Here is a 10,432-nt window from a genome sequence, read left to right as displayed (position 1 = left end):
ATGTCCAAAGCCCAAAAGCACAGAATAATTTATAAGGAAAACTAATGAAAAATATTTGAAAACTTTAAGTTTTAAACAAAATAAATAGTAAAATGAATAGTATCATGATTGACTTTTTAGTGTAAAAATGTGGTTTTTCGTTAAAATAAACAATACCGAAAGCTTTTCATTAAAGTTCTCTAATTTATAATATAATCTCCATGCAGATTTAGGAAATGGAACACTTACAAATCCAACAAGTTCTTTTCATGTATGAATCAGCAAACGTTTCATAAGACAGCATACATTAACTTCGGTGTTAGTTTTCATGGGATCATACAAAAGCAGAGGACAAAAGGCCTTTGAATTTGCTGTAGTCTGCAGACTAAGAAGCTTTTGTGGTGCTAGCACAACCGGTTGCTCCTACTCTTCATTTTTTGAAGGGGCCGATGCACTACAAGAAGGCCATACTGTTCGTTAGTCGATTATAACAAAACTTAAAAGAATAGAACATAAATCTTCAAGGAAGAACTAGTTAATCAATTTAGAACAGGCAAATCAAATAGAGCACAATTCAGAGTCAGAGGTACGTTGGTCACTAGAAAATTGTGATAAACTCTGTAACTTTCAAGGAGAAAAATGTGTTATAACATGTGTAGAGAAACAGTCTAGTTAAAAGAGGAGCCGTATAAAAAGTTCGCTAAAGATGAGGCGTATAAAAAGTTCCCTAAAAGATGAGATGTACAAAAGCAGTCATGAAGTTTGAACACATGCGATCTTTTAACTGAACTGTTTATCAACTCAACATTGTCCATGGCGACCAAACACAAGTTTTTCTGCCAACATCTTAACATCATACGGTTGAATGGCTATTACAAATCACAGCATTTGAATTTGAGACCAAAAAGTAAAATTGGTTCTGAAACCGGGAGCTGATTTCTACACACCCTTTTTTTATTTCTGGCCATCGAATTGATTAAAACAAACAGAAAAAAGGGACAAGAAGATTAAACAGAGGTGTATAAGAGGAGTAAAAAGGATGTGTGTTCATCATTTCCCTTGAAAGTAGAGCATTGAAAACCATGGGACTGAAATTTAGGTGCAAAATATCATTAAAGTGAGTATACTTACAATGGCAAAGTTTCTGCTCATATGCAGCTGAATGTGTAAATTTCATGATGTGTTTGTGTTTGATTGCCACCATATGCTCCCATTCGTTGTCTAGTGTAGATACTTTCCATTTTGGCTTCTTAAATAATAACGTAGTTTGGTTTCGAGGATTGTATAGAATAACCCGCTAGATTCCAATTTATGTTAAAAATGAATGGATGCAACTCCCAAACTTCGTCCAGTTTAAAGGTAGAAGATGGATTAGTTATGAAGGAAACTTATCCCTCCAAGTGCTACCACATCCATTACTTCCTTCAACATCCAGTGAATCTAGTGAGTTATCCAATCCAATCCAACCTTAGACAACGAGGCCAATCTTTCTTGCCTTTGGTGTAATTGTCAATACATTGTTGTGGGCTTCAAAACAAAGGTTGTTCGCGAAGCAACTCCAACATTGTCAATGAAGCCTCCACACCACAACTGCAACCCTTTGAACGTGCACTTCAATAGACACATGGCACAACCAAACAATCGTTTGGCTGCTAGGCCTGTTCTTAAGTAGTTTGTTGCAAAACCACTAAAAGCCAAAAGCTTAGACGATTAGGAATGAGTCAACAATGTATGTCAAGCCAACACCCATCTTCACGTGGTTCTTTGTGTGCAGCTCCACCCTACAACACATGGACATGCAAACAAGTGCAAACATAGAAAAGAATATAGTTGAAGAAGAGCACCTTGCAAATTGGCAAACAAGTGAGGAACATCGTTTAGAGATTTCAAACCCAAAACCTCTTGCAATCGAACCTCTAGATGAAGAAAACTCGAGTTGATACAATGAGTTTGGATGGAGAAAACAAATATGGAATTGGAACAAAAGTTTCCTTTTATTGAGGGATCCTTTGAAGGACTTCTTGTGGGAACCACTATGGATGATCAGAACCGTTTATTTTTCAGGTATTCCCTAAAAAATCATCTTGCAAAAAATCAGACAAATTAGAAACATGATACAACTCCAACCACACAAAAGTGCTTTTGGAACACACAAAAGGTTGCACCGAAGGAGCACCTGGGGCTCGTGTAGGACTACTACATGAAGCACTTTTGCCCATAAGCGGTTTCGTTAGAAGTGTTTTAGAAATTTAGTAAAAACCCATGAGCACATAAACCAAAACCGCTTTTAATATTTTCTCGAAACGTGGTTCAAAAGCGCTTTTGGTTGTCAGAAAGAACTTTCGGCCCTTCTCGAAGCAATCCCACAGACGCCTTAAATTTGGCAAATATGTGAAATACACACAACGATATATTTACATTACGAAGTGGGGATCTGAGCTAAGCCACACAATAGGCAGCCATAATAATTCGGCATCGAAATTTCGCTTACGAAAGTTGAACCTAAGACCTCCCACTTAAAATTTGAAAGAAACACGACTAGATTGTAGTAGTGTCACCTACAATTACTAATTTGTATGTGCCCATCTAATAAAAAGTTTTCTACATTACATATGATATGCTTGTACTCACCAGCTTCTTCCATCTTAATAGGTCTAAATTCATGTGCTGTTTTAATTTCTATTTTACTCGAAATATTAACAATTCCTTTCAGAAAAGTCTTTGAGAAAGATAATAAAATGATCACATATTCTCCTCTAGGAGATGCAAAAAATTCATAATGCAAGAGAACTTCTTCACCAATTTACGCCCTTACTCAGTAGGATGGTGTTGTGATCCCTTAATTTTGTTCTTTCATTTGTTGTAGATGGGCCATTATCTAGCAGAATGTTACATCTCATGCATTCAAACACAAGCATGTGTCTTCAATTCTTAAGAGTGACCACTTTATACCAACCATTTGGTGGAGAGCATGAACACAATCTCTCACCAGAAAGATTCCGGGAGATGTTTCACGTTCCAACTTTAATTAAGCAAATCATGATATAATATTCCTTTGGCATATACCAAATAATATCTATATACCATGAATAATGCAGCAGCAAAGTACTCACCAAGGACCAGCCAAGATATAATTCAAAACTTAGAACAAATAATAGACTTGAGAAGTAATCAAGCCAAGGGTCTTATCTGAGGTGTTTGTAGAGGAGTGTAAAGGAAAAGACATAGGTAGGTCTCTGGTCTAAATTTTCTTATTGGGGAAAAAGGGAACTGAAAGTTAAGAAGCTAGGTCAAATATTCATGTTTTCCAAAAAAGTTAATTAATAATTTTTTCCTCGTCTCCACAGTGAGCGTAGGATAACTATATATGTGTGTTTTCCTTCATGAGCCTAGCAAACATGTTAGAAAAGCAAGAATATTTGTGTGCACCCGCTCACGCAACACACAATGTGAAACCAACATGTCACACCTTAATAAAGGGAGGTAAGATGGTAACCACAACTGAAATCTTAGCAACACATATAAAAAGAAAAGAAAAAGAATCTTACTTGAGCCCTGACATCAGTTTTTTGGTTTCTCTTACAGCTGAACCTACAGCATAGAGTGTCATCTTTTTCACCTGTTAAAACAAGGAAAGAAAAACCAACAGATCTTATGAGACAATTGCAGAGGTGTGAGCTGAAGCAAATCTTCAGAGAGAAGAATTGTGTGGCTGATCAGTTGGCAAATTGGAGCTATGACATGGATCTAGGTCTTCACGTTTGATGAGCCTCCTGCCTGGATTGGAATGACTCTTATGCATGATATTTTTAGGATTGTTAAGACTCGTCATGTCTTTTACTGATTTGAGCTTCTGTATTTGGGTTGGTACCCCGTTATTTATAAATTAAAAAGAACATAAGACAAACCAATAGAACCTAAGAGGTAAAATGAGGTCATCACGCAGTCTGGCCTATGTGATAGACGCCCACCAACCTAAATTAAATATTTGAAACGCTATATCTGATGGTGTAGTTCAGGTGCATTTGAGTAGTAAATATTGAATGCCTAATATCTCCTAATAATTTGAGTCTAATATGAGTTTTCTTTTAGAAAGAATCTTATATGAGTTAACCGGTGGATAATTTACAGTGTCAACTAAGTGGACTAAAACTAGATAGCTCTTCCACATGTGCCGAGTGTTTTCTTCTACTGTGCAAACGATGTGACAGTTGGCAGAAAAAAATGTATTATGTATTTAATTTCTTTTAGTATTTTACCCTTCTTAAGTCAGATTACTTTTAGCAATTTTATTCTAGCAGGGCCTATTTGAAATTTCAAAATTTACACCAAAACCGAAACTTCTCCCTTTATAGTAGTATAGGGAAAACAAATGCACGAAATTTGAAACTCTGGATTATGTCCCGCAATCCTCATGAAACTTCAGTAAGAAAAGACCAGCACAGTCAACTGCATTTGGCAGCCTCCTTAACAGTATTCTACAGTTACTACTAAATAAACAATACTTAAAATTACAAAATCTATAATGCAATGAAAGACATGAAAGTAAATTGAGATACCTCCAATTTGTCTTCCTTGGCTCTATGGTTTTTTGGGAGCAAACGAAACTCTTCAGTCAGTCGAAGACATTCTTCAAGACTCTCAGGAGATACAAAGTCAAGTGCTACCTTTATACAAGACTGACAGGAACATTGAAGATTAGGACAAACCCGTAACTTTTTTCTGTACGTACAACAGAAATCTGTAACTTCCTAAAACGAATAATTCATTCAGATGTATTAGTAATTACTTGTGTATTTCTAACTTGATGAGGACATCCTGTGGGAATAAAAACTGCCTCGCCAAGGTATTGTTTAAATGTCCAAGGCTCCACATCTGCATATAAAATCACACGTTAACTATATTGTAGCAGAACACTGCAACTTATCAAGACCAATTGAAGGAAAAACAAGATAAGATTCTTACTGAATTCCTCCTTTAGTTGTTTCTTATGTCTCTCATTCAAGTAAAGGGTCTGATCATGAATAGGATGAACCACCTGAGACAACGTCCACAACACATGTAAAGGAACTCTAATGTACAATGTTCGTATGGCATAGCGACAAATACACACATCGAAACTTACAGAATCTACAGGATGATTATTAATGTGGCGAAATTCTTTCTTGTGTTTTTCCAAGTATTCCCTTAACTTGGGGACATCCTGGCGGCGAAAGATGTCCCAAACAGCACCACCTTGGGCAACATCCAAACTGTCATTACTTTCAAGAGAATCCTTTGTTTGTGTCAGGTTTGACTCTTTCACGTTCATATCATGAACCGCATCATTTCCTGGAAACAAAGCCCCTGAAGAATCTTTCCCACCAGATCTCTCAATCATCATGTCCGTGGAACATTGAGCATGTTCTTGCTCTGCTTCAACTCCATTTGCTTGAGGCAAGGTGGTTTGTATCAATTCATTCCTCTGATGGTCGAGAGTTGGAAATTTTAATTTATGTATTTCAGAAGTATCAGGAGGTTCAGGAACATGCTCAGTTCTATCATATTCAACAGTATCATCTGAATACTTGGAATCTGACAACTGAGAAATCCAACATGATTGTTCGTCATCCATTTTTCTTTTCTTCCCATCTTTCTGCATTAGATGATCATTATCCACAATGTTCTCATTTTCAGTACATTCAGCACCCATGATCTGGATTTCGCAAGATTTGTTTGATGATTTTCCTCCAACTGTCCCCTTATCCTTATCTCTTTCTTTGTACAGTTCACACAAGTCTTCAGCTTCATGCTTCCTCTGCAAACCCTTTATCTTTTTGTGCTGCCAAGGAGTGATCTTCACTCTTGTTGTGTGAGTCAGAACATTTACCTATGCAAATCAAATAACTGTTGTCAACCCTTTGTAACTAAATATATACAATTCAATAAAACTTAATAGATGGAGAAAAACTGTAGACCATAGTCAATGAAAATTGAGGTACAATTACAACGTCAACTAATTAATCCCACCCCAAGTTTCAATTCAGGTAGCATGTATAATGTAGTGTGGCATAAGTGTACACTGTTAAGGCATGATGGGACGAATATTACATACTGAAACTGAATAGTTTTCGGGTCCACAAGGACCACAACTTCTCCAAGACATTACTAAGGCAACATAAGAAAGTGCAATACCATGGAAATAGCCATGATATCACATAGTTTCATGGAATGATGCTAACATCAGAATTAAGGCTTAAGCCAATGCAACAAAAGCACATATACATTGAAACATTAACTTCCAAAAGTATCTTTCTAAAACTATTCTTCCCTTGTAAAAGAACCATGCCTTTTGAGATAACAACAGAAACGATAACCACGCATAATTTTCTTGACAAAAGGCTCAACTGATAATTGTGCACCATTACCACGCAAATGAGTGTACTTTATTTTAAAACATACAAAGCACTATACAACATGGGTGGACATAAAATTGTGTCCTTAAGACCCCAAAACAGAAGAATATTAAGCAAGAGATGACATAATCATAGTAAAAAATGAATCACCCAGATGTTTAGAAGGATGATTTATAAAGAATGAGTAAGTGTCAATTTTTAAATAAGTTTTAAATGATAACAGTGGAAAATTTACAATGTGGTATTTTGGATAACAAGGTCAATTATGTTGGACACATCAAGCAGAGGACAACAAAGTTATAGCATGAGCAAATCAAACTCTCCAAAACTTAAGCAAAGCTTTTGCACAGATAATAACAGACATACTAGTGGGAAAACATTACCGCATCAGACATATCACAGTGTAGCTTTGTCACTGAATCACCTCTGCCAAGCTCTTCAGAGAATCCATAGGCAATGTATGTTTTGGGTCCCATATCAGGTTTCAATGAATCTTCAGGAAGTTTTGTGGCAAGATTAAGACAACCCACTTCTGGATATTTTGGATCAGTATAGTCACTGAAAGGGAGTGCAGCAATAAATTCAGAGCAATGCCTTGGCAAACGCTCTTCAAATAAAGTTGATGAAGGCCAATCCTTCAATTTCAACATCTCAGGCCACCCACTTCTATGTATACGACCCTCCAAGTAGCCCATGAAAAACTGGTGAATATTGATTTCCACCTGCACAAAAGTGAGGGTCAGGAGTTTTAATTCTCATAGAGATGTTTTAAGATTATTCTCACTATCTACAAGTAATTCAATTAGTTTTCTATAACTGACCTCACACCAATCAAAGCAGTCGAGGGCCTTCACACTTCGTGTCTCCTCTTTAAACTTTACATTGGCCCCCGTTTCTCTAAAAGCCCTCCACATGACCATAGGTTCCCAACTAAGACCAGATGTCTTGTCAAGAATATTTCTGACTATCACAGGTTCCCCATTTATCCAGTGCCTCTGAAAATGTTCAATTTCATCATCTGGAATGTCAAAAGCATTCGGACAGTATAAGAAGTTATCATCACTGTTTTCCCTGAAAGCCGCCTGCCTCACTTCAGACTGTATATTATTATGTTCCTTGGAATCGTTTGGCTGGCACAAGGAGCATCCTTGAGAAACATCGGTGTCTTGCATCTTGAAGTCAATAGTAAAATCCTCAGCATTGTTTAACAGTTGCATTACCCAATTAGCTTTACATTTGCGCCTCAGTTCCAGATTTACCTGGCCACAACCTCCACACTCTTTTGGAGGACAAGGAATGCTGCCATCAGGATTCGCTTTCCAATTAGGAAGAGTAAAAGGCACATCAGCTTTAGGATTATCCGAAGCAGGGGTAATCTGGCCCTCCCACACATGTCTTTTCCTTTTCATGTTAGTATTGCCTCTATTTTTCACTTGTTTATGAGCTCTTTCTACAGATTGTTGGTGAGATGTTTCTGCTTCACAACCTCCAGGTTGACAACCTTCCCTTAGCTCTTTGCAACAAGTGAGACAGAGATCATAGGAACAATCGGGGTTGGTGCAGCTTCTGTGGAAATCAACAATAGATGTAGAGCAATTGTCGCTGTCATATAAGACAACACCCATGGTCATGAAAAGTTGAATTTTTTTAATAGTAATGATGGTTGTATAAATAAAAACACAATGAACATTTTTCTCCCTAAATAATGTGCATGATCTATGGGCTGCATATAGAAAAGAAATTGAAAGACGACACTAATCAAGAAAAAGGAAATTGCTACATGTATGTATTATATGGGAAGCCAGTCACGACATCACAACTTAACTTTCTGCTTACTGAGAACGGGCAGGGATTCCAGATACACCATATCAACAATATTATATAGCTGAGACCACTATTTCCATTAATTCAAAAATTGCTTATGGATCCTCAGAACCCATATATTGACACCCAAGCCCTCTCCATTCCTTAAAATCCTTTCTTGTAGTATCATTGAAATGAAAGGAGTTTAAACCAGGCAGTACAAATTCTTGTATCTAGAAGTTGCAAATTTACCATAGACTGACCGACAATAGGTATTCAACACAGATGCTAAAAGAAATGTACTTCTCAGTTTAGTTGAAGGGAGCCTGGACATACCAGTAAATACGTTCTTTTGGGTCTATTTCAGTTCTTTGTATGCCCCCTTCAGTCAGTTGAACACCTACCAACGAAAAAACCATAAATGAGATTAAAAACAGTCCCCTTGCGAAGGAAGTAAAAACTAAACTGCATTTATTAGAATATCGTAATAGTTCACCTCGTATTTTGGACTCAATCTCTAGTTCAGAGCTCTGCTCCTTATGAATATACCTCAGAACAGGCAAAGCTTTATAGAGCAAGTACTTGAGCCGCTGTAATTTGACACTGGGTTCAACTTTTCTAGTGTGAGGCTGCCAAAACAATTATACCATATGGAGAAAAAGGAGAGAAACGTTAGACTAGAAACTTGCTAGTTTCAGATTAAAGTACAAAGAGACAAAGGAAAAAAGAACCAACTTTCTCAATAAACGCACGCAAGCAAGCTTTGCAGTTGCAGTTGTGACAACAAAACGGGCATTTCTTCCCAATTTCCTCTCTTGTCTTCCCAGGGTACCTATCTCAACATTGAACAATGAAAAAACCAATGAACATCCTTATCATTTGAAACAAATACACCAAGATATAAAAACATTTTGCAATTACACAAAACATGGAGAGAAATTTGAAAACTTGGTAAAGATGCAAAATTTAGAACTGGGTACTAACGAAAATCCAATCATTTCAAACCAATGCATCACCGAATACAAAACTTACAATTATACAAGACATGCAAAATTCAATTTTCGAACTGGGTACAAATGCAAAATTTCGGAACTGGGTACTAACGAATATCCTTATCATTTGAAAATTTGAAACAAATACATCAACAAATCACAACAATCCCAATTATTCAACACATGCAGAGCTAAATTTTAGAAATGGGTACGAATCAAAATTAGACAAAATTACTAAAAAACAATGAACTCGCTGAAATTAAAGTTCTCAACGATTCTAAATTTTTACTTACCATCTTTCGATGCACTCAAAGCAAAATCGCTTTGTACAATTAGAACAGAAGACAACGCCACTCTTGTCGTTCCGCTGACACTGGTGGCACATCAAGCACACGCGCTGCTCCGAATTTTTGCCAGGCTTTTCCTGCAACTTCAAGCTCTCCCGCTCCTCAGATTTTTTGCTAGACTTTTCCGGCACATTCAAGCCCACGCGCCGATCCGATTTTCTGCTGGATTTTTCCTGCAACTTCAAGCATACGCGCTGCTCCGATTTCTTGCTAGACTTATCCTGCATCTTCGAGCTTGCACGCTCCTCTGATAGTTTGCTAGGTTTTTCCTGCAGCTTCAAGCTTTGACGCTGCTCCAATTTCTTGCATGACTTATCCTGCAGCTTCGAGCTCGCACGCTCCTCAGATTGTTTAGTAGGTTTTTCCTGCAACTTCGAGCAAGCACGCTGCTCCGATTTTTTACCAGATTTGTCCTGCAAAACGCAGAATCGAGAAGCCTCAATGCCGTTGATTCCTACCAATTAAATTTTGAATATTTCAGAGGAAACAAAAAAAGTTTAAATTTTGGATGTTTCACCTCTTTGGATCGACGATTCTTCGTGAGATTATCGGAACCGCTGTTTCCATCTGACCTTCCCGTCTTGGTTTTCTTATTCATAGCATTGTTTCTCTTCTGATCGTAGTGCTTTTGACAGTACGACTTCCCCTCCGCCGCCATCTCGCTGCACCGCCACTTCTGGCCGTCGTTGCGCTTGCAGCGGCCCGGCGGTTCCATGGACGAAGGAATGATCTCGATGGGAAATGGACGGCTGTGATTGGTCTGGGAGGGACGCAACTGTGCTGAGCGTCAGATTTTTCCCGGTTAGGCATGGAATGCCCGAAATGCGAAGGGTTGGAGGATTTATGCGATGCTTTGCCGCTACAAATATCACCAAGTCACGTGTAAGCTGTAACACGTGTTCTAATCGCACAGCAT

The 10,432-nt window shown here is 37.7% G+C and overlaps 1 protein-coding gene across 3 annotated transcripts; it reads right to left on the bottom strand.

Moving 5' to 3' along the window:
• Window positions 1–113: 113 nt before the first annotated feature.
• LOC137720024 (Transcription factor jumonji (jmjC) domain-containing protein) lies at window positions 114–10,350 on the bottom strand. 3 transcript variants are annotated; one of them, XR_011066459.2, is made up of 14 exons: window positions 10,034–10,350; window positions 9,463–9,929; window positions 8,913–9,009; window positions 8,674–8,806; window positions 8,514–8,577; window positions 7,196–7,976; window positions 6,758–7,096; window positions 5,105–5,848; window positions 4,945–5,017; window positions 4,769–4,854; window positions 4,539–4,658; window positions 3,528–3,598; window positions 1,111–2,062; window positions 114–433 (listed from the first exon to the last, which is right to left on the bottom strand). XR_011066459.2 is itself a non-coding variant. In XM_068459016.2 (14 exons), exons 1-14 carry the CDS (start codon window positions 10,229–10,231, stop codon window positions 403–405), a joined length of 3,117 nt encoding a protein of 1,038 aa, XP_068315117.2. In that variant the 5' UTR covers window positions 10,232–10,344; the 3' UTR covers window positions 114–402. The 3 variants fall into 3 exon arrangements, 2 of the variants coding, with proteins under 2 accessions (XP_068315117.2, XP_068315115.2); XM_068459016.2 differs by lacking the exon at window positions 1,111–2,062 and having other exon boundaries at window positions 7,196–7,546; window positions 7,634–7,976; window positions 10,034–10,344; XM_068459014.2 differs by lacking the exon at window positions 1,111–2,062.
• Window positions 10,351–10,432: the final 82 nt, after the last annotated feature.

The sequence above is a fragment of the Pyrus communis genome, chromosome 1, assembly GCF_041283825.1.
Source record: "Pyrus communis isolate YQ-2024b chromosome 1, ASM4128382v1, whole genome shotgun sequence".
NCBI classification, from domain to species: domain Eukaryota; kingdom Viridiplantae; phylum Streptophyta; class Magnoliopsida; order Rosales; family Rosaceae; genus Pyrus; species Pyrus communis.
Note: the sequence above shows the minus strand (reverse complement) of the source record. Positions and strands in the feature narration are given on the sequence as shown.